General features: G+C 36.5%; 1 protein-coding gene across 1 annotated transcript in view; it reads right to left on the bottom strand.

Annotated features, from left to right (window-relative positions):
• Positions 1 to 16,143: 16,143 nt before the first annotated feature.
• LOC141491139 (olfactomedin-4-like) overlaps positions 16,144 to 25,874 on the bottom strand; it is a 40,578-nt gene continuing 30,847 nt past the window's right edge. The window contains exon 6 of the mRNA XM_074191768.1: positions 16,144 to 19,289. Within this exon, the coding sequence (XP_074047869.1) occupies positions 18,496 to 19,289 (794 nt within the window). The 3' untranslated portion in view covers positions 16,144 to 18,495. The remainder of the gene's footprint in view (positions 19,290 to 25,874) is intronic.

Here is a 25,874-nt window from a genome sequence, read left to right as displayed (position 1 = left end):
AATAAAATTGATATTCCAGTCAATTACTTCTGGCTATTCCCTGAATGTGACTCTCTATATTCTTTGCAGCTCTAATATTCACACAGACTAACCATCATGGAGTGTACTCCCTCCTCTTTCTATCTCTTATAACTTGCTCTCTGTTCAAGGCTCAGTTCAGTTACTATTTTCTACAATTCTATCCCCATTCCCTAATTGTTAGTGTCCTCTCACTCTTCAGTTTATTTCATATAATACTGATTCCATTATGAAAGATCCTGCCTACTAGAATCTAAACTCTTTGAGGGAAAATACTTCTATTTTTCCTTTATATTCTGTTTCTAAAGATTAATAAACATTTATTTAATTGATGGAATTGAATATACTGCTATCTCAATTATTTCATAGATATAAAAATTGAAACCTCTTTCTAAAAGTTGTTTCATAATATACACTGACATTAAAGAAGATTTTTAAGAATCCTTGATCAAAGCAACCACAAAAATAACTTTAACAATCCTATGATTATCTGTTTAATAGGTGATATTTATGAAGCACTTTAATATTTACAAAATGATTTACATATATTATTTAATTTGATCAAGTATGTCTTAAAATAGGGATAAATTTCTTACCTAATGTTTTCCCTATTGCTACAGTGTAGACTCTCCTATGCAGACTCCCAACTGAATCCCTGCACAAGGTTAAGATTCCGTAGATGTTCCTATTTGCAGATGACTATTGTTGGCTACATCAAGCCCTGGAATCCTGGAGGTACACAAAGACATCTACTCTCCCCTCAAAAAATATTATTCTAGCAATACACACAAGAAAAATCAATGCTGTTTCAAATGTGACAAACAATTGGAGTCCATTGAGTATATCAGTACTTATATTTGGGCAGGCACTCCAGAAGACTAATGAATGGGCCCACAGGAATAGAAGAAAGTGTTGTTGGGGGACTGGATTACGTTTGGGAAATTGTCCCTAATTTTCAAGGATTCCACATAACTCACAGTCTATTTTCTGATACAAAGGTCTATCTTTTTAAAACCAACATTCTCCCAGAACAAACCTGTAAAACATGCAATCCTATCTTAGAAATTATAAATGACTAATTGTGCATCAGAGAATCATGAGCTATCACTTTAATAGCCACTTAATTGAACTCCTTGCTGTCAGCCTCTATTCTCTTCATCCCATCCCTCATCATAGACTGCCAGCAATGTCTCATACCCAGCACGTGATGTAAAAGTTAGCAAGGACATATCTGTCCAGGGAAGGAATTGCCCAAGGAGAGATAGAGACAATATATGAACTGAGTATTTCACTGACATCCATAAAAAAAATTAAAATTCTAAGGAAAAGTTTCTAGGTGGTCCTTGTGAGATAACTTATGGATCTAATTAATCAATTAAACCATACAAAATATATTCGCTAAATAACTATTGTGTGTCAAACATTGTATTATTAGGTTCTGGGGATATAATCACAAAAAAACAATGAGCTTATACTTTGGGGGTAGATATGGAAAACATACACTGAGAAGTAAATTAAAATAAGAACAAACTAAAAACAAGATAATTTTGAGACTGAAGAAATACTAGCAGGTATAAGGAACAGGACAGGTCTCATTATGAGACAGCTTGATGAAGTACTGAATTGAGTTTTGAAATTCCAAAAGACAAATGTAAGAAAGAAGAACAATTCAGGAAGGAGGTCCTACAAAAACATAAATATAAATGACAGAATGGCTTACAAACAGAACAGTTTGTCTGGTTCAAAGGATGCATGGAAAGGAAGAGTATGGATTAGGGAGAAAATTTGGTGTAGGAAAAAGCAATGGCATTGACATTCATTTACTTCCTTTGTGAAAGAGACTTGAAGCTAATTAGAAAGCCATTGGAACAGTCCAAGCAAGGGACAACTGAGGGATTAAACTAGAGTGATGACCTTCTGCTGGAGAGAAGGGAATAACTATGAGAGATGCTGTAAGAGAAAGAATCAACTAGACTCAGTAACTGATTAAATCCATACACTGCAGGAAAGTGGAAAGTCAAGGATAACTGAGTTTGAGAAATTGAGTAACTGAAAAGATAATGAGGACCTCAATATAATTACAGAAGTTAAGAATAAAGGAGACTTTTGAAAGAAAGGCAGATAATTATGTCTTGGGCACATAAATTAGAAAAGTCTACCAAGATACATCCTAAAGAAAACTTTCAACATATGGGAACATGAGTAACAATTATATAAGATAAAACTTGAAGGAGTCAGAATTTGAAAGGAGGGAATATTCCTATTAAAGAGATCAAGTTAAGACATCTGTGGTGGCACAGTAGATAGAGAACAAAACTTAAAGTCAAGAAGGTCTGAGTTCAAATGTGACATTTACTAGATGTGTGAACTTGGGCAATTGTCTGCCTCAATTTCCAAACTACAAAATGGAAATAATAATAGCATCTACCTCCCAGGGTGGTTGCAAAGTTCAAATGAGGCAATATTTGTAAAGTGCCTAGAATGGTGCCTGGTTCATAACAGGCACTATAAAATATAATAACTAACACTAATATAGTACCTACTATGTACTTATGTCATTATTAAAATTAAAACTCAAATGATCGAGAATTGAAGCATAAAATGTGAATTCTAATACAGAAATAACAGTACATACTGTTTGTTACCCTGACCTACATAATTTCTCATTTTATAAGAAATAATAATAAGAAATTAGAAATAAGCAAAATCCATCACATTACTGCAAATCATTTATTGCAATACAACTCATTTGACTGATGGCTAAAGATACAAACCAGATGAGCTAAGATTGTTATTCCAATGTCAAGTTTTCATGAAACCAATTAGTGACACTGGGTAAGTCATATATAGGGCTTTGCAGTATAAGACCTCACAAGGAATGGGGAGGGGGTGGGGAAGGGAGAGGAGGCCTAGAGAATGAACCTTCAGGTTGTTGAAGACATTAGAGAGATATGTTTTCAGACTTTCTATGTTTATTCAAGAGGCCTCACCAGATTCCAGTGTTGGATAGCCTACTATGGAAAATTCTCATGCTGCCAGACCAGTAGGGAACATATCTAGGGATACAGAATGGCCATTATTCCAAGTTTTCTATCACCACCACTTCACTCCAAACAAGACATGAAACGCATATCACCCCCCACTAAAAATTCTCTAATTCATGTCAGTGTAGCTATTTGGCATTTAGAATTCAGGGGAGAATGGAGAAGGAATAACAAATTCAATTTAACATTGTTATTTATGAAGCTCCTACTAGGTGTAAGGACTGGCTACTGAGAATACAATTTTAAAATGCATACAACATGCATACAGTTAAGTAAATCCAAGCTAATCTTTGAGGAAGAGAACATGAACAATAAGGGGAAACATGAAATCTTTCTAGGAGCTAAAACTAGAAACAAAGACATAAAAGAAGGAAGGGACCCAAAGGGAGGAAGATGAGGTAGGAATGCATCCTAGGAATGGGAGACAGTCCATGCAAAGGCATAGAGATGGGACATAAAATTTCTAATTGAATAAAACCTTTGTCTCAGAGAAGAAATTAGACCTTGACATATTTGTGCCATTTGATCCCAGAAAGAATAAGCTTAAAAATGGAAGCAAAGGAAAAGATGTGATATTGTCTTCTCTGTAGTATGGAGTCCATAATTAGACAAAACTCCTGAGGCAAATTTAGCAATTGAATCAATAGAGGAAAGGAAGGTTATTATAGGATTAAAGAAAGGAGGGATTACAAGAAACAGTGGAGTGGATGATAATTTGTGCAATGGAAGAAGATTGACAGGAGAATTCTTGTGCACCTCCATGAGTGAGACTGGAAGATAAGCCACAGTATAACTGGGCTAGGGGGATCAGGATAACACACATACACACACACAAATAAACACATATGTACTTAATCACATATAAATATTTCCATCTTGGGACAGAGCATCTTTTTTTTTTTTATGTTAGCCCCTTCCTAGTTACAACTCTGTCAGAATTAAAGACTGGTATGCATGTTACCTGGGGAACTGCAGGTCTCAATGATCTCCAGGGTGATTCAAACCTAATGATTCCTTCTAAAAATGAAATGAAATTAACCTTGCACTCTGGTTCCCAACAATTCAACTGCAACAAAACAACATATGAGAGGTGTCGGGAGACAATATGACCAAACTAAAATGCTGGACTTGGATTGAGGAAGACTAGGTTCAAATTCCCTCTCATATATATAACTGAACTGTGTGAGCCTTAGGCAAGTTACTTAATGGAGCCCAGTGCACTCATCTATAAAATGAGTATATTAATAGCAGCTATCTCAGAAAGGATAAAATGAGATAATATATGCAAAAGTATTTCACAACCATTGAAGTACTAGATTAATATCAGTTATTGTGATTATCACAACTAGAGATGGAGATCTCTTAGTCAGCAAGCTTTTATTATGTGCCTACTGTATGACAGACATCATCATAGCAAGGGGGATAGAAGGAAAAGTGAACATAGTCCTTGCTTTTCAGGAGCTTGTAATGGAGGAGAGTAAATGCAAACAGTTAAGTGCATGCAAAATATATACAAAGTATATACGAAGGAGTTCTCTGAAGGAAGACATTAGCATTCAGATGGCCCTTTCTGCTAAGAAATTCTCTCCAAAAGCAACTAACTGGTGCTAAAAATCCAATGAAGAAGAGCTTCTTCAATGATCCTTCAGACACATGGCTACTGCTGCAGTTCTTTGTGTGGGTGTGTGAGTAAATGCATGAGGGGGTGGAATTTATCATCTCTCTTTGTCACCATTCGCCTATTCTTCTTAGATCAGATTGAGTTCTTAGTGGAAAAATTGTTTTAATTTCAGATTAAAACCAGCATCACAGTTTTTACCCTGGATTTCATAAAATGTTTATCTTTACATCAGTGACCTTTGAAGTCTATCCTCCATGTACCTATTTCTCATCACTGGAAAACTAGAGGCAAACCTTGCTTCCCATCATTAAATACTCTGGTTAATGTCTGCCTCAAAGTCCTTGGCACAGATACAGAAGGAAGTTGAGATAAGAATATTGGGTCATTATTTTTTTAGCATTTCCCTCTAGCTTTTTCTTATCTCTCTAGCTATATGTCATCTATCTCCTTTGTATATTATCTATTCTAAATTCATGTCTTCTCCTATTACTTATGACCTCCTGGAATGTCCTTACATCCTGACTAGTGTTTAGGGAAAAGTCATGTGGCTTCTGACCCATGTTAATGACTCTAATTGGAAGAAGACCAAAAGTCACACAAATACAGCAGAGGACTTAAAATAATTAATCTACTCATGCAAATGAGGACATGTGGCTACATTCTAAAAGAATAAAAACAGTCCTATAAGATATTCAGTTGCAGGAAAATGAAAATATTATTGAAAAATTAAAATAAAAATTTGACTAAAACATTTAAACCATTGAAATTATCTAATACAAAATTCAAGCTCAATTAATCAATTAGAATGATTTTATAGAGAGCCTTCTTTGTGCTAGACTGTGTGCTAGGGACCAGGAAATACAAAGACCAAATGCAAAGGTCCCTACCCTCAAAGAGCTGATATCCTTTTGGAAAAGAGGCCATATACACATGTAATAGATATTTGGTAAAATGGGAGACGAGTTCATTCATTTAATTATTTAAAATATTTACTCTACAATGTGCAAAGCATCATGCTAAGCATTTGGGGAAATGGAAAATTTAAAGATACAATTCCTGCCCTCATTTTAGTAGAGGGACAATATGGAGTCAGCAGCCATGCACATCATAAATGATACATGCATTAGAAAATTACATACAAAATACTAAGACCCAAAGTCATTACAAAGAAACGATCAGGAAAAGATTCATGGAGGAATAGGCTTTAATGCTTAGATAAGAAGAGGGAATGGAGAAGAATTTAGCAAAGAAATAAAGACACAACAGGTTTTGAAAATGTAGTAGAACAGCTAGGAATAGAGTAAAAAAAAACCTACTACTCATCAAGAGTAGTTACAGGAAATAAAAGTTACATTTGGAAATGTTGGACCATGATTGGTTCTTAAAGGTTTAAAATGGTAGACAAATGAGTTTGAACTGCATTTGAGAAGCAATAAAGATTTCTGAAGAGAAGCGTTGCATAACCAGATCTATGTATAGGAAAGATTCTGGGAGGAGTATGGAGAAGAAATTAAAATGGGATGTGAGTGGAATTAGTAAGATTCTTCAGAAGGCTATTACACAGTTTAGGGATTGATAATAAGGGACTTTTCCAAAGAACAGATGTTCATCTTTCATTTCAAAGAGGACCAATAGCATCATGGAGTGATGTCTTGATTTATACATGAAATGGATTTAAGTGAGACTAAGTTGCACAAATCATCAACTTTCCTTTCTCTTCCAAAGTCATTAAAGTTCAATGACAAGACAAAAGTCAAGATGATCAGTCATGGCCCAGGACACAGTAGATGGCCTTGGCATGTTCAATGTCTGACCTAGTTCTAAACTTTCCACAATTCCTGCTTCAGTCACCTTCATGGCCTTTAGAGCAAATTTTTCTCCTCTGCCCATTTCAGTTTTTATATACTTGGGGTAGACCCCAGCCACAACTTGATGTCAGGTTTGAGACCTGTCAATTGCCCTTAATCTGGTTTAGCCCACCTATTTTTTCTAACCCACCTATTTTTTTGTACTTTTAGGAGTATGGCCATTGTACATGCTACAGCTTTTTGGAGTCATAGAGCAAGTTAGGTGATAGATAGACACCAGATGTGGATAAGCAACCCTAGAAAGGACTCTGCATGTCCTCACATTAGAGGTGCTATTCTTGCACAAACATTCATCTTCTCATTGGAAGCAATAGTGGGATTCAGTCTCCTGCATGTCTGAGCAGCCTTTTAGGGATTATATTAATCATCATCTTGTTTGAGGAAGAGACTTTAAAAGGTGTCCTAAAAATTGTCTGCTAACCCAATCCTGGTCTGATTACTGTGGCAGGTGGGGATCCCACCCTATGGCCAAAACACACAAAAAATGTACAAAAACTTCTTCAAAAATGATTTCACTCAGGAAGGAGTATTTGCACATTCATAGACAATACAAAATCCAGCAGATCTGAAATATAAAGTTTTTACAGCAAGATATCTTAGGAGGAATCACATCCAAATAGTAGCCCTGAGTGAAATAAGACTAGAAAATGAAGACTAGTGTACTGAAAATGGAGTTAGATACATGGGGTCTTCCCCTTTTCTGGGGTGACCACAGTGAAGGGTAATGCTGTGAAGAAGAGTAGGTTTTTCAGTCAAAACTAACTAGAGAACAAGTAATAGCAAAAAGAAAAATAAGAAAGGATACCTTCAAGGTTTCTCTCCACCCTCTTTGGGTGATCTCATTAAGTCCTATGGATTAAATCATAATCCCAGTGAAAAGATATTTAGAAATCCAAACAACTATTTTTCTTTCTCTATAGCAGGTGCCATGGAGCATTAAGAGCTTGGTTAGATATCAAAGATGCCAAGGTCATTCACTGAATCTTGAGCCATCACCAGTCTCTTTGACTCTGTTCTGTTACTGGACTGTGATGACTCTCAAGGAGTGTACGAGGCCAATGACTTCATGCAACTCTGTCTCACTTAAATCCAATATCACAAATAAAAAGATATTGGCCATATCATTTTACCAGGCACAATGCCTGGAACTTAGTAGGTGCTTAATAAATGCTTATTGACTGACAGAAAATCTTACATTACCAATTAGACATCTTCAGTTGAATGAACTGTAGGCATCTCAAGTTCGACATTTATAAAATAGAATTAATTCTCAATCCTTCCCCCCTCAAATAATCCCTCCCCCAAACTTCCTAATACACATTGAAGGAACTATCATCCTAGACATTCAAATTCATAATCTTGTAGTCTTTTATGACTTTTCCTTTCTCCCTCACGCAACCTCCCCATATACAAGTAATGAACACTCAAATTCTATATATAGATACACTTAAACTCTAACTCCCTTTCTCTACTTACATAACTACCTCACTGGTCCAGATGCTTAACACCTCCTACCTGAATTAAATAGACTTCCTTTGAGAATATCTTCCATCACTTCTATATTTTATATTTTCTGGGTATATGGTCATTTCTATGTTGTCTCCCCTCTTGCAAAGTGAACTCCTTGAGAGCCATGATAGCATCTCTGACTTTCTTTGTATTTCCAGCTCTTAGCCTAGTGCCTAACCCATTAATAAATGCATAACAAATTATCATTTACTGATTCCTAGTTTCCAGCCTTTCCCTCTAACTAGTTCATCCTCACACAGCTGACAAAATAATCTTGTTAAAACCCAAATCTCAACAAGTCACTCCCCTACCCAATAACTTTCAGTTTTCCTCATGCAAAAATGCAAATTTCTCAGGTTTAAATGGAAAGTTCTTCAAAATCTGGATCCAATCTAACTTCCCACATTTATTTCACATTGACCCTCTTTAAGTACTCTACATTCCAGCCAAACTAACCAGGTAGGTCAGTTTTCTTGAACCTTACATTATAACTTTACCTGCTTTATTTCTACTTCTTAGAATACTGAATTTCATTCAAAATTCAGCTTATGGGGGGCTAGGTGGCACAGTGGATAGAGCACTTGAGTTCAAATTCAGCCTCAGACACTTGATAATCACCTAGCTGTGTGACCTTGGGCAAGCCACTTGACCCTATTGCCTTGCAAAAAAAAAAACCTAATTTTTTTTTAAATTCAGCTTATGCCTTATATCCTACTGGTGATGGGAAGGGAATAAGCATTGGTTAAATAGAGTACCAGGGAATCTACAAATATTATATCATTTAATCCTCATGAAAACCATAGGATGTATGTGGTATTATTATCTCCATTTTTAAAGTTGAGGAAAATGAAGCAGGTAGAGGTTAAGTGACATCCACAGGGTCAAACAGCTAATGAAACAGCTGAGACTGGCCTTTACAATTCTTTCTAGTTGTCAGTATACTCTGTCCTGAAATTACATTATATTTACATATCTTTTTTTAACCGATCCCTAACAGTTAAGTTCTTTGAGGGCAGGGACTATTTTTTCTATTGACTTTTTATTCCTAGTGCCCTATATAGAAAAGATTCAATAATTATTTGTTAGACTAAATGTTGCAGAGTTGGACACAACAGGAATTAGTAATTGATTCTGAGAAATAATTGGATGCTCCCCAAAGAACAAGTGGTCAAAGGCTATGAGTCAGTAATTCTCAGAAGATGAATTGAAAATCTTAAGAATCATATGAAAGATTGTTCCAACTCACTGAAAAGAGAAATGCAAATTAAAACAACTCTGAAGTTTTGCCTCACACCTAGCAAATTGGAAAAAATAACAAAAGATGAAAAGAGTTTGCATTGGATAGGCTATAGGAAACCAGGAAAACTAAGACAGTATCAGTGGAACTGTGAATTGGTCTAACCATTCTGAAAAACAATTTGGAATTGTGCAGAGAAAGGCAATTAAAATATCCATATTCAATCATCACTACTATACATGCTCAAGGAGTTCAAAGGCAGAAAGAACTGTCCCAATTATACCATAGTATTCATTGCAACATATTTCGTGATATAAACGATCTACAAACAAAATGGTACCTATTATTTAGTAAATGGGTGGACACACTGTGGTAATATGTATACAGGGTGAAAGATATGTTCAGGGAAGACTAGTACCTCTGGTGTGGCTTCAGAGCTCTTTTCAGGATTGCTTTCCACCTTTGATGTCCTGATCCACCTGTGGCTCACCTTTCTGTGACTCTAAGAAGTTGAAACAGCCACATCCCTGTAATGTAGATAGGCTAAATTAAGTTGAGAGTAACAGAGGGGTCTCAAACCTACTGATGAATTGTGGGGGGTGAATACCCCAAATCTGTGAAGACTTCCTTTGGTAGAACAGATAGAAGTGAACAATTTGTTGCAATGGTAATTAAGGTAGCTGAAGTAGGTGCTGTGAAGCACTTAGAGCTTGATTAGACATCAAAGAATCAAGGTCATCCACTGCATCTCAAGTCATCACCAGTCTCCTTGACTGTGTTCTACCACTGGACTATGATGACTCTGGAGGAGTGTATGAAGCCAATGACTACATGAAACTCTCACTTAAATCCAACATATACACAAACACATATCAGCCATATCATTTTACCATTTTACCCAACTGAAAGTCCTGTGAATAGGCAAGTGATGAAGCAGCAGGTAAAGATACACTGAGAGCTGTAGCCACAGGTGGACTAGGCAATAGGTTCAGCTTCTCACTGGAAGCAATAGTGGGATTCAGTCTCCTGCGTGTCTCAGAAGCCTTTTTAGGGATTATATTAATCATCATCTTGTTTGAGGAAGAGACTTTAAAAGGTGTCCTAAAATTGTCTGCTAACCTAATCCTGGTCTGATTACTGTGGCAGGTGGGGATCCCACCCTATGGCCAAAACACACAAAAAATGTACAAAAACTTCTTCACAAATGATTTCACTCAGGAAGGAGTATGTGCATATTCATAGACAATACAAAATCCAGCAGATCTGAAATATAAAGTTCTTGCAGCAAGATATCTTGGGAGGAATCACATCCAAATAGTAGCCCTGAGTGAAATAAGACTAGAAAATGAAGACTAGTGTACTAAAATTGGAGTTAAATACATGGAGTCTTCCCCTTTTTCTGGGGTGACCACAGTGAAGGGGAATGCTGTGAAGATGAGTAGGTTTTCCAGTCAAAACTAATCTAATCAACAAACTTTAATCCCTTTCAAAAGAAGTGAACTACAGGCTCATGACACTGGGATTGTCAACTGCAAAAAAATGTCATGCCACCATCATCAGTACCTATGCTCCCACCATGATGAACCCTGATGAAATCAAAGAAAAGTTTTATTAAGACCTAGAGCCCTTATCATCTATCCACCATAAGAGGACAAGCTTATAATTCTGGGTAATTTTAATGCTAGAGTAGGATCAGATTACCAGACATGGCAGGGAGTCCTTGAAAGAAATGGAGTTGGAAACAGATTTGTACATCTCAATTCTTTCTCATCACCATTGCTGTCTTGCTTTTATTTAACTGCAATAAAAATTCATATATGCACCCTTGTAGCAAACATTGGCATTTAATAGACTATATTATTGTAAGGAGAAGAGACAGAAAGGATATAAGAGAGAGAAGAAAGACAATGTGTAGCCCAGAGCACTAGGCTGATCATTGACATATCCTCTGCAAGCTATCTGCTTTCCACAAAAGCAGTGGTCCCAGGGAAAAATTACTACCAGAAGAATTAATGGTAGTTAATTAATTAAAACACATCTCTGATCTGTTAAGAACTGTTGTGTGTGGGATACCTTCATCACCTGGTGCTCTTGAGCAGAACATTTTTTTTTACTAAATTCCACAGGAGTGGGAGTGGATTAGGGACTGGTGAGGATATTTAAGTATTTGGTTCAGTAAATGGAGACCTTGGAGACCTTGATGTACAAAGGGAGAACTTTACTGCCTTGTCTCCCACCCCTCCAATGGGGAAAGGACAAGGGAGTCCAGAAAGAGACTCAACATATGACATCCAACCAGAGACTCAACACTGACCCAGAACAGTTTGTCACTAACTTGGAGGGAAAGGTAGAGCTAAAACACAGTTGGCAATAGTGGAGCAGAAAAGAAATGGGAAGTTTTCAGAAATTTGGTGCACAGCACTGCATTTGTTCATCTGGGTTCGAAGACTTGCAATGAAAATGTTGGGGGAAATTCAGAAGCTGGTACATGAAAAATGAGAACTCCTCTGGGTTTACTGGCAAGATTGTCCATTAATTTTTAAGAAGGCAGCATTTAAGTCCATCAAAAGTAAAGTATAAATAAGTTTTAGAGAGAAGCAGAATTCTTGTACAGTAAGAAGGCAGATGAATTCAAGTTTGATGCAGATAATAACAATCTAAAGCACTTTTATGAATCCAAAGCACTTTTATGATGCCCACAGATTATTTATGGTCATAAAAATATTTCTATCTCAACTATTTGGTATTGAGGATACATTCATTTATTGGCGATAAAGACAAGATCCTGGAGAAATGGGCTGAACACTTCTATAGCATTCTCTTCAGATCATCATCAATCAATACTGAATATGCTGACCATTTATTTCAGGTTGAAGTCAATCCCTTCCTAGCTGAAGTCCCAATTGAAGAAGAACTTTTGGATGCCATTAGGCTCCTTTTATATAGCAAAGTACCTGGTACTGATTCTGTTCCAATTGAGATTTACAGAGTCTATTGCTCTTATAAAAGTTGGCTGAAATTTTCTTGTTGTATGGCAAGAGGAGGTTATTATCCTACAGGAGTTCAAGGTTGCTTCCCTTTGTCCATCTCTATAAAGATAAAGGAAATAGATTTCCCTTTGACAGCTGCAAGAGGGTCTTTTTTTCAGTCCCAAGATTCTTGACAGAGTCCTCCTTAATAGGCCAATCCTTCACCTGGAAGATGGTCACCTCCCTGAGAGACAGTGTGGCTTCAGAAAGGACCAAGAAATGATTGATATGGTGTTTGCTGCCGATAACTCCAGAAGAAACACCAGGACCAGAACAGAGGTATGTATACAAAGTTTATAGACCTGACCAAGGCCGTTGATACTATCAGTCTCAAGGATTTATGGAAAATTATGTCAAAACCTGATATTTCAACAAGTTTATCAGTATTGTTCATCAATTTCAGTGTCATGCTTGCCTGGGTTTTGGACAATGAATGATGTTCTCATGCTTTTCAAATCACCAGTGGAGTGAAACAAGGCTATATACTTGCTTCCATTCTTTTCAGCATAAGGTTTTCAGCCATATTATCAAATGCTTTCAAAGAGGATGAACATGGCATCAAAATCACTTACCACATTGATGGTAAATTCATCAATTTGAAGATGCTACAAGCCAAGACAAGGAATTGATGGATGGTGCATAATTTTTTGTTTGCAGATGATTGTGCATGCAATGTAGCCTATGAAACTGAGATGCTTGTACTAATTTTGGCCTCATAATTAACATTAAGAAAACATAGGTGTAGAGCGGCTAGGTGGCATAGTGGATAAAGCACCTGCCTTGGAGTCAGGAGTACCTGGGTTCAAATCCAGTCTCAGACACTTAATAACTACCTAGCTGTGTGGCCTTGGGCAAGCCACTTAACCCCATTTGCCTTGCAAAAACCTAAAAAAAATGTTTTTATGGTCACCCTTCATTTTTAGATTACATTTTATCTGAACATATCGCCCCATCCTATCCATTGGTTAGTTGACTGTTCATATGGACTAGATGTGCCCGACCTCTGGTAAAGTATTCCAAATTTGTAATGCTCTTATAAGCCACAGTCAGACTTATCATAACTTAATTCTAACATGGTGATGTCATTTTGATCCTCTTTGTAAATGAAGAACAGTCAACTAACCAATATGTCAATAATGGATTATTGAACTGTAAAAATGAAGAAAAATATATACAGTTGTGTGTATATATGAAAAGACTTGACATAAGTACAATGGATAAAATCACAATGACTGTAACCATACAAATAAAAATGACTGTTGAAAACTATCTTTACATGTAATTGGAAACACAAATTAATTAAATATTTACAGAAAAATAAATTTAATAATAAAATTAAGACAACTGTGACACTATGACCCTGTATAATTAGTGGCTATTTTGCTTGAAATAGTTTTTAGAAGCATCTAGTCTATGGAATCCAACCCAGAGAAGAAGGACCCCAGGTACAAAGTATATGAGATAGGGAAATATTTAACGAAGAATGAGGCTTTAGCTTGTCCTTAGCTTGAGGTAAGGAAATAGGATATTAGGGTTTAGAACCAGAGTGGAAAATAAGTCTAGGAACAACATAGATTCAGTGAATAAAACCTTTGCCTTAAAGTCCCTGGTTCTATTGTCTGATTATAGTTTAGAATCAGAGTTCTTAGCATTATTGTATATTTTAGGCCTCTTTGGTAGTCTGGTGAATCTTATTGATCCATTCTCTGAAAAAAAATTTAAATGTATAAAATATATAGATTACAAAGGAAGTCAATTAAATTGCAATTCAGTTATCAATGTATTAGAAGGGGAAAATAAGTTTTTGAACCCCAAACTAAGAATCCTGGGACCCTGAAGTGATAATTTAAAAATATAGGTCAATCAGAAATGAAGATGATGGAGGGAAGGAGGCTGAGAACTTCCAGAAGTTATAATAACAAATATTAAATAATAAATACTTGTTGACTTGTATAGAGAAAGGTAAAAGGGCTTCAACCCAAAGGGGAGATAGATTGAGGGCCAGATGAGAAATCATGTTTTCTGTTAATGTTTTTTTTATGAGTAATTTATGGAACAAGAGCATTATAGTCACAAGTCTAAGGTCAAATAGACTAGGGGGAAAAAGGGGTACCATTCATTGTTTTAGGACAAAATGACAGAAGCCCATAGAAAACTTGTCAGCAATGTGAGCTAAAAATAACTACCAAAGACCCTAAGATCCCACGTCCATATCTAAAGAAAGATTGGGGAAAGTAACCAGTCATTAAACACAGGCTCTGGCAGATTTTAAATAGCCAAGACATTGCTATAAGTGTTTACCTTCTAGAGGAGAGGTAGTATGGCATAATTGACAAGACACTGGACATAGTCAGGAAAAACCAGATTTGATGACCACCTAAGATAGATACTAGCAATTCTGGGAAAATCTTAGTTTCCGTGTCATAAAAGGGGGGAAATAACGAGACGCAAGGGGCATAAGATAGAGATAGCCAGCAGTCAGAAGACCCAACATCTGACACATATTGCCTGTGTAACTGAAGTCAATTCACTTAACCCTACTGTGCCTTCAGGCAACTAAGTTCATGTTATCAGAGCAGGTTACCATCTACATTAACAGAGGAAGTTTCCTATCAATGAAATCAGAGGTGTCGTGCAAAAGAAAAAAATTACTATTATTCACTTCAAGTATTTTTGTGACCATAGATGAAATGATATATTCAAGGCACTTTTCAAACTGTAACAAAAGACATAAAGGTTGCTCTAGCATATCCAATATATATAGTCAATTCTTGTCCTCCATCAACTTCCAAAATGACTTTCCTAAAGTTTGCCTGACCACGTGACACTCTTCACACCCACCCCTACTCAATAGCCTTTAGTGGCTCCCTATTACCTCCAGGATCAAATATCAAAACTTGTTTGGCAATTATATACATTCACCACTTGACCCTTTTCCTTCTTTCCATTCTTTGTATACTCCATTCCCCTTAATACATTCTATTATCCAGTGACAACTAATCTCCTTGTTATTCCTCCATCTTCCAACTCCATGCTTTTTTGGAGTCTGTCCCTCATGCCTGGAATGTTCTCCTTCTTCCTGGTTTCCCTGGATTCTTTCTTTCCCACTGAGGTTACTTTCCATCTTCATTGTATATATATCTTGTAGGTACAATTTAGTTTTACATATTGTCTACTCCATTAAAATGGGAGTTCTTTGAGGGGAAATACCATGTTCTTCCCTTTATCTATAGCTTTAATGTTTAACACAGTACTTAGAATATACTGAGTTAATAAATATTTGTTGATTAACTAAATAAAAAATACTGAAAGTTAGAACTGAACTAAATTAAGAACAAGACGCACAGAAGAAGAGTCAAGTAAGGCCACATTCTCTGTAGTTGGCATATTGAGTCATCTTTCAGCCTCCTATATATTGTCAATCATACTCTTTTTAAAAAAAGGGTTGCTACCCTCCTTTCACATAGCAGGTGTTAATACTTTCCCCAAATGCTTGGTAATTACTTTTTAAATACTAAGGATTTCTTAGGGGTAAGGAAAGGGAGGAGAAGTTCAGAAAAACTCTGCCTGTTTCTTCTGAAGTGTCAGCTGGTTACTGGGAACCTAGTTCAAAGAGGGAAAGTGATTGATATTGTGAAACCTAAAGGGGGCTTTCAGTAAGCTCAGTCTTGGAACTTGCTGGTACTATAAAGTAATACCATCACTTAGTAGAGGGTAGCAGGAAGGTATGGGTGACCTCTTACCTCCCCACAATCCTGATGTTCAAAAATTTTCAAAACTGCATTTTTAATCATTTATTAAAAGAAACCTGAAGAATTATTGTCACATGCTAAGTCATCAGAGATAAATGGACAGATACAATATAAAAATACAACTATATGTGTGTGAATATACATATATATTTTATATGTATATATATACATATATATATGTATATATATATACAGTTCTGTATATCTTTTAGGTATCTCATTGATTGAAGAGTTATATACCACCTCTTTCCCCCATAACTTTTCCCATAAAACAAATATAAAATAAAAAAACAAGGAAAACCCATTTTAAAGCATTTTACATGTAAAATGGTTCACATTTAAATCCTCAAATACATTTCAAGTACATTATCACAATCGAAACTCATAGAAACAAAGTAGGCTACTATTATCATCAACCCTACGCCACCTTATGTCAGTCACACCATCACCCATGTGCCTATACACCTGGAACAAGTAAAAGTTTATGAAGAGCAAAAAATTTAATTGTATTCTTTTTATGTCTTGTGCCACAGAAAACAAAACAGAATGAGCTAGTGACTCTTTAGTTCTTATATTCAAAGCCGTCTTATAGGCAAAGAAAAGAGATAGGTGACTAGCATTAACCTCATTTTATTAATTGAGAATCAGGTCATATAAGAGTCAAGTGACTTGTCTGTAAATGAGACAAGGACTGGAACTGGACCTGTGATTACATTAGCATAAGGAACTTCCAGATGAAGAAAATTCTTTTACCAAGGCAGGTAAGTACCTTGTCTGTAACTTAAAGTCATAGAAAGTATCTAGAGTGATGAGAGATCAAGTGATTTGGTCTCAGTCACACAGAGAGGCAGAATATGGACTTAAATCTTATTGGTTCCAAGGTCAGAGCTGTACCCACTACAACAAACCACCTCTCACCTTCAAATAGCCAGGATTATTTCCAGCATTCTGTGTGACCTCCATAAATGCCTTTCCCTAAGAAGCTCAAAACAGTTTGTTGTTACAATACAGGGCATTGTCCCAGGTTCTATAGGGAATGACAAATGTCCCTCAAGAAGCTCACAGTTTTTGCATCCCAACATTTCTGTGAAACTTTTAGGAGGTTTCAGAATTATTCTGGAGAAGCAGGAGAAACAGTGTCTCCTGGCAGTGAGGGTCCCAAAACATAAAGAGCAGAGCATCTATCAAATACTCTTCTTTTTTGAGGCAATCAGGGTTAAGTCATTTACCAGGGTCATACAACTAGTATCTGAGATCAGGTTTTAATTCAGGTCTTTCTGACTGTGGAGTCAATACTCTATTCACTGTTCCACCTTGTTGCCCCATATCAGACACTCTTTAAGGAAATCCACCTTACTAAGGTCTAGAATTAAATTCTTTCTACTATAGAAGTTGAGTGGCTTCCTAGGTAACCCTACAAATCAAAGATGGAGTAAGAGAATTTAACCTAAATCTCTAGCACCGTATGTCTGCTTTTATTTAACCACATCACCTGTAACACTAAAGTGTTCTCAAAAGGAGGTGCACCACTTCATTCTTGGATAGTAGAGTAAAGGTGGATCCTTTCCCTAACAAGCACACCTCTTCAGTTTGTATCATTATTGCTTTTATTATCAGACATATACACAGAAAAATCTTGGCTTCAGCATGTTCCAAGATCCCTAGCATTCTGACTAAAGCACCCCAATGGGGAAGAAATAAGGTATGTATATTGAATAAAGGTATAAATGACTCTGAGTCTTTTCTTTCTTTCTCAATGTCAAAATGAAAAAAAGGTCTCTCGGGCCTGACTAGAATAAGCTATAGCTATGGAAGTAGAAGCATTGATATCATGCACCATTGATGGACATGACGTAAGTGTTATGAGTGTTTCATCCTTCAGAAATTCAATCTCTTGAATTAGTTAAAGCCTTTGCTAGGATTTATAGATTCATCTTTCCTTAGCTGTGCCAAGGAGATACAAGAAACATTTATATACAAAACACAGTTCAGTGGAGCACCCCCCAATATAGGGTTTTTGCAAATTTCACAATTGTTCATGTTCTCTATCTCTTGAAAATATTGTTGATTGCCTTGTATATATTTTATCTTTACTTATTTATGAATGTGTTGAAATCCTTTCAATAGAATATAAGCTCCTTGGGGACAAGGACTATTGATTTTCATCTTTTTTTTTACAACCAGCAACTAGCACAGTCTTTGATATACTTAACAAATACTTACTGAATTATAATAAGAATAAGATTCTACTACTATTCCAACCCCTAAAAATCTCTTAAGATGCAAAAATAATACAAATGTAATTAAGAAAACTCAACTTGGACTATAAGAGCATAAGCTACAGAGACATGGAAGCATTTCACTTTTTTAAGAAAAACTCCACTTAACTCTTTCCCTCCTATGTATCAAGGTCATTACTATTCCTTCTGAAAGAAAAGATCATAATTCAGGAGGTAACCATCATTGTAGACATATAGTTTTTGATCAAGGGGGTGGTAGTTGACACTCTGTATTCTCTCTAACATTTTATCCATGATGATGCTCAGTCTGCCCTCTACACCAGTGTTTGTATCATAATAGTAAAAAATCTCTTCCTTGATGGTATTCACAGGTCGAATGGCATATAGAACCCCACATACAATGAATGCGTTGGTGACAGCTGGCTTATACTGACGGGTTTGCCAAGTTTGTAGAACCTCAAGTGATGTGTCATTGAGTTTACTTATCACAATGTTACCAGTACTGGCTTCAGTTGCATAGATAACCCACAGTCCACTTTCATCCACAGCAAAGTCCATATCTTGCCAGTTGACACCGGCATAGGAAAAGCGGTTGTTATAGGTGGCATCGGGAAGAGTCCGTCTCAATGCAAGTGTGTTGGATTTTAAATCAAGTTTGCCAATGTCACGTGTTGTATAATAGTTGAAGTACATGAAGTTGTTGTAAACGACCATACCACTTCCATCTCCATTCTTGTATGTATATTGCAGACTATTTCGGTAGACCAGCAAGTCATCCATTGTGTTGTAAAGTCGATAAGTCTGTAGGTACCTATCTGAGTATAAGGGTGCCACCCAGTAGAGAGTTTTGTTTGGATCCTCTGGGCTGTAATCTTTTCCCCAGGCTCCATACCTATAGGAACTCCCTAGCCAATTTAGTTGAACAACAAGAGGTTTGCTGATGTTTGCCACACCGCCATGACCACAGCTTCCTATATCCAGGGAGAAAATAAAATGAATATTTTTAGAACTGAAGAAATAGAAGATCCAGATGTCATAAAATTCAAACAACCAAAAGAAGTCATAAATGATCTCCTCTAGAGACTTAATAATAGTGGGTCTAGAAGACAGACAAAAATCTCAGTTCTGTTTCAGCTTCTGAGGCTGACTTCCTACCACCCTTAAGCAAATTACTTAATCTTCCTTTAAATTAGTCTTCTGTGTTAGAAACAGGAGTAAAGACTAAACCTATAATTTATGCAAATAGGAAACTCTACCAAGTTTTAGAGCGCTGGGAAGTTAAATGACTTGCTCAAAATCATATCATGTGTAAGAAATAGGACTTGAACCCAGGTCTTCCTAGCATTGTTAAATTCTCTATGCTGAGCTGCCTCTGCATCGTTATGTAAATGGAGATCATTCAGATAGCTTTCCCAATGTTCTTTATTTCTTTAGAAGGTATTGTGCAACCCTTCTTCTGGGGGTATTTATGTTTGTTTGTTTGTTTGTTTGTAAATATAGGAACTAAGGCAGGAAAACATGCTAACTTGATATGATAGAGTACTTTACATACAGACAGGAAAACCTGGGTCCAAAGCCCTGCTCTGCCACTTAGCAGCTCTGTGATTATGGTCAAATCACTTAAAGAAGAGGAAGAAGAGGGCAAGAAGTATTTATTGACCAACTATCTGCTAGCTAAGCACTGTGCTAAGCACTTTATGTTCTTGGGATTTTTTTGTTTTGTTTTCTTTTTAGTTTTTGCAAGGCAATGGGGTTAAGTAGCTTGCCCAAGGCCATGCAGCTAGGTAATTATTAAGTGTCTGAGGTCAGATTTGAACTCAGGTCCTCCTGACTCCAGGGCCGGTGCTCTCTCTATTCACTGTGCCACCTAACTTCCCCCTGTGCTAAGCATTTTAAAGAAATTTTCTCATTTAGTTCTCAGAACCCTAAGAAGTAGTTGCCATTATTATCCCCATTTTACATTTGGGGAAATTGAGTCAAACAGAGGTTAAATGATATGCCTAGGGTCACACCTCTAGGAACAATCTGAGGCTGGATTAGAACTCGGGTGTTTCTAATTCTATCTGCCTCAAACTCACTACTCAATCTCAATGTTCTATCTATAAAAGACAAATACTGTTCACATCATGAACACTTTGAAACACTTTGAAAACCTAAAAGCTCAATGCAAATGTGACCCAATCCAAAAGAAAAATCCGGCAGTGAGAGTGTTGTCACCACTACTTTCCAAATTCCCATCCTGTCCCAAATAAGCTGTCAACTAATACTTAATAAGGTGTTTACTAATGACAATTTAAGGTTCCTCTCCATTCAGGAAGTATTACCCCCTAATGAGGGATCTTAAAAATTGAGGAAATTTAAGCTTTAATTCTGGCTTTTCTGGTACCCTTGAATAGTCAATGGAAAAGAGATATATTTACAAGAGCTAGCATTCACATAGTTCTTTAAAGTCTAAAACCATGCTATCTCTATTATATCATACTTGAGGTCCCCAATAATTCTATGAAGTAGTAAGGGTGACTATTATTGGTTCTATTTCACAGATTAGGAAATTGAGACTACTCAGAACAGAAACATGAAAGAGATACGACTGACACATAACAAGTGAATGTCAGAAAAAAGATTTGAACTCAGGTCCAGCACCTTAGCTATTATGTCACACTTCTCCTATTTTACTACAAGGCAGCCTGACATATCTTTCAAAGAGCTCCTGACATAACCACTGACTATATATTTTGGAAGGTCACCTTGCCATGAAAGAACCATGCTGCTCTTTTTGTTCCATTCTGACCCTGACAAAATGTATACACTACAGAAGACCCCCAAATCACTGATATAGCCAATCCATCGGAAAAATACCCTATCTGTAACATGAATAAATGATTCAAGATAGGTATCTGGCCCTCCTCATAGCTCTCATTCTGTAATGACTGTCAATCCAAATAGTTCATGAGCTATAAAGAGAACAGAGTTCTGCCACTATTTTTGAAATAACATTCCAAGTAGTTTACTACCCAATTTCTGAAAACCATTTCAGACTTTCTCTTAGAAAGAAAGGGGGGAAAACACCTAGTGAGGTGGCTTATCACAAAACACAGCAAATTCAATTTCAAAAACATTTTAGGTCATTCACCCTCTCTCTCTCTCTCTCTCTCTCTCTCTCTCTCTCTCTCTCTCTCTCTCTCTGTCTCTCTGTCTGTCTCTGTCTCTTTGTTTCTGTCTCTCTGTCTCTCTGTCTCTCTCTCTGTCTCTGGCTCTGTCTCTGTTTCTCTCTCTCTCTCCCTCCCTCCTTCTCTCTCTCTCTCTCTCTCTCTCTCTCTCTCTCTCTCTCTCTCTCTCTCTCTCTCTCTCTCTCTCTCTCTCTCTCTCTCTCTCTCTCTCCCCAAGCTGTTCAGAGTAAAGCAGGCGGGGGATAGAAGGGAAAAGAGCCAGAGTTACTCATTGTACATTGGCTTAAGTGCATGGGTAAGATCAGTGAAGCTTACCAAGTCCATAAGGAGAGTGGGAGCCAAGAGCAGAGATCCAATGACTTGCCTAAGATTAGTATTGTGTGGAGAAAAAAATCCAAGCTTTTGTCTCCGAATTACTGCCACTTACTGCAACAGAGGACAGTCCCACATTCTTGGTTTCTCAAGGACTGCTCAAAGGTGAAACTATTACAAGAAATCTTTCCTTTATTTTTCAAATGTGGCTGCATTTTTGTTTCAGAATTAAGTATGTGTCCCTTAAATGTTCCCATAAATCTGCAACTGGGTGAGAAAATCTACCAACCATTACAGCAGGTAGAGAAATGAAACCACTCTGTACCCAACCTCAAATAATTTTGCATATCATTAAGCTGAACACAGTCATGGGTTTATTTTAATAATGCATGTCCCATTTCATAAATAAAAAAGTGTGTTCAGCCAAGAGACTGCTTTCCACCAAAGAAATAATAAATAAAATTATAAATTATTATTTCTTCCCCTAAAAGTGATCTCTCAGATGAATGCTTGTTTGCTTTTGTTTATGAAACAATGCATGAATTATTAAAATAAAGTTAGCTGTGTGTTCAGTTTAATGATAACAGAAACTGTGTTAAGATTCCATGTGCTATAAACTGAGTTTCTTATTTGAAATTTTTTCCAGAGTATTTATTTATTTATTAAATTATGCTATACTGTGTAGTAGTGAGCAAGGGTTACTTTTTCTCTTCACCTGATCAAAAGAATTCACAATTATTTACTCAGCACCCAATTTTCCTGATGCAAACTTGGAAAGGAAATAAGGAACTATCCCAAATAAGTAAGTACCATGTCCTTTTTATAAAAAGTATATTAAGACATTCCTTATTCAGGCTCTCAGGTAATTCAGCTTTTATATGCCCAAATTCTAAACCGTGGCAGGCACAGTGTGTTTTTTGTTGGAAAACCACAACTAGTTTGGAAAGATTTCTCATTCTAAAATGAAGACATTTCACAAACAAGTCTCATACATGTATTATAATCACATACATGTAATATTCATTCACTTATTCAAGAGAATTTGTTAAGTAGCTATTATTTGTCAAACACTCTGTTAGGCCCTGGAGGAACAAAAAAAAGTAAGGGGACCCCTCAAGGAGCATACATTCTATATGGGGGGGGGGGGAGAATAATATCTAAGTTTCCATGAAGACAGTAAACGTAATTCAAATAAACATAATAGAAATTTAAGTTTCCAGAAACATAAATACAAAATCTCTACCAAGTAGATACAAAGTAATGTTAAGGAGATAGGGCACCAGTAACTGAGACAACATAGTTTTTTCATACTTACAATGTTCCTATGAGATGGACAGGATAGGAGGTTTTAACCTCCATGTATTTTATGAAGAAATTAAAATTTCCATAGGTAAATCACTTCCCCAAGGTTACACAGACCCAGAGATTAGACTAAAACCTTGTTCTCTGGTCTGGTGGTCTTTTTCACCACATTATAGTTATTTCTTAACTGACCTGGTATTATTGTCTTCTTCTTTAACCTACTTATTCCTCTATTCTCTTCTTTCATCACTTCTTCAATCTGACACAAGAATTGTGCCCTTGATTATACCTATAGTGGAGAGATGGAGAGTAGCTGCCTCACTGAGGACTCAACTGGTTATTTCCAGTTAGGTAACATAGCTCCCTCCTTCCTTTTTCCCTTCTTTTATTCCCTCTCTCCCTCCCTTTCTCCTTTCCTGCTCTATTCTCCCTCTCTCCTCTCTCTCCATCCACACAGAGAATGATACTTTTACTGTATAGGTGTTCTGCTCAAAGGAATATAAATTTTGATCTCTAAAACTCACATGATATCTTGGGTTTTATGGATGAGATTTCTTTCCTAAGATCAATAACTTAAATCTAAATAATTCTGATTCTCATTGATTGACCAAGCCTTAATTACTGAATGGCCATTGCCTCAAACTGAACCTGGGAAAAATTTTAGCTTAAAAAAAAAAAACCAAAGTCTCACAATGCATCGGGATCATTTCCAGTACTCTTGATCTACATCTTGCCCTTGGACCCAAACGTCAGAGGAGAAAATGAGACTGGTAATTTTGCATAGACCTCCCTCATTTGAATCCAATTCACTTGCATGTCACAGCATCACCTTCCTAATGTCACATGGTCCTCTTTGACAACAAAGGGCAAAAAATAACAATAACCCTAGTCTATGGTGAACAATAGAGGAGTTAGCCTACACTGCAGAAAGATCAATAATGATGAATAAGAGGAAGGAAGACCATATAGACCATACCAGATTGTCCTTGTCTTCTCAAAGAAATAATAGAAAACCCCAGGTCTGCTTTCCCAACTCAGATTTATTTTCACTTCCAACCTCACCCTCTACTCAGAGCTGCAGAAACATTTGTTCTCATTGCTCTGGATATTCGCACAAGCTTCAGTCAATTGTTTCTTTAATTCCAAAGTCTTAAAAACATCATTCCTCCTTCCTTCCTATTTCTCATTCCAACCCTCTTGACTTGTTCCACATTACCCTTCCTGTTTGAACAGAGGTCCATTCCTTTCTCATCTGTTATTCAACATCTGTCTCGAAGAAATGACCAACTTTGCATTGTTCCAATACAACAAAAAGAAACATTTGGCACCAACAAAAGCAAGTAGTCTTTGTAGGGGATCAGATAGGGTATCGAAGAACTAGCTCTCTGTTGGATCTAGATTGCTTGTGGCATAGTAGATAAGAATGCTGGACCTGGGTCAGGAAAACCTGAATTTGAATCTGGCCATAGATGTTTCCTAGTTTTGTGTAACTTTGGGCAAGGATAGTAACTTCTGCCTGCCTTAATTTCTTTAAGTATAAAGTGGGAATTTGGAATTTATATCACCTACTTCCCAGGGTTGTTGTAAAGATCCAATGGGATAATATTTATAAAGCATTTTAGAAATCTTAAAATGCTAAATAAATACTAGCTATTATTATTATTATTATTATTACTTTTTTCTCAAAAAGCAGCTATAAATACTTTCAAATTCACTCCCTAGCCTAGTTTTGTACAGTGGAAAGAATCTTTCTGTAGCGTCTGAAGCCAAGACTATGAATTTCTGACTTGTCTTACCTCGAGCAAATTGCCAACCTTAGTCTTGTTACCAGTTAAATAAGGGAATTGAACCAGGTGTTCTTTGGGATCCTCTCCAAACCTAAATCCTAATGATCCTTATGAACTCTGAGAAACTTTGGGAGAAATTCTTGTCTTCGATACAAGCAAAGGAAAATGAAAATTTTCTTCCCTATCCATTAGGAACAATTGAGAGACTAGTTCCATCCAGTCACCTGCATGACATAACATTGGATTTGGAATTAGAAGACCTGGGTTTGTATGTCTTATTTTCCTAATTTATTTCTTGTTACTTATGTGATCTTAGACAAGTCATTTAAATTCAAGAGGCCTTGATATCTTCATTTAGATACCTTCTGATATCTTATAAGATACCTTCTGGCTCTTAATAATCTTAATTCATAGGAGCAGTCATCTTGGTAGTTATGGTTAAGTTGTTTGGGGGTTTTGTTTTGGTTTTTTTTTTTTTGCATTTCTGAATTTGCTGGGCAGCTCCTCAGTACTCTTTAAATGAACTTGGGAAACCATAATTCAGAAATGATTCAAGCAAACTCCACTGTGACTATTTTAAAAGTGCTGTGGTTAATGGCATTTTCTAAAATGCCATTTTTAGATATCTTCAAAAAAGTATGCTCTAATCTTAGATCTACGATTAATGCTATAAGCTATTAATGCCATATAATACTAATACTATCCAGACCTCATAATAATCTCCCAAGGGCAGGTCACTTAACCTTATCTGAGTAAGAGGAGAATACTATTGACTTAGGATATCAACAAAATTTAATGGTCATAGCTATCAAATTCCAGCTAAAGGCTTAAAGAAATAGGACAGTTGAGTACACAGCTTCAGGCTGAATCCTTCACTAGTTTCTGAAAAATGCATTATTTCCCTTTCGCAGATTAACTTTACCTGTGTATCAATCAATCAGTATTCATTAAGTACCTCTAAAGTGTCTAACGCTGTGTTAAACAT

Source organism: Macrotis lagotis, chromosome 6 (assembly GCF_037893015.1).
Source record: "Macrotis lagotis isolate mMagLag1 chromosome 6, bilby.v1.9.chrom.fasta, whole genome shotgun sequence".
In the NCBI taxonomy this organism is placed as follows: domain Eukaryota; kingdom Metazoa; phylum Chordata; class Mammalia; order Peramelemorphia; family Peramelidae; genus Macrotis; species Macrotis lagotis.
This window is presented reverse-complemented; position numbering and strand designations above follow the sequence as displayed.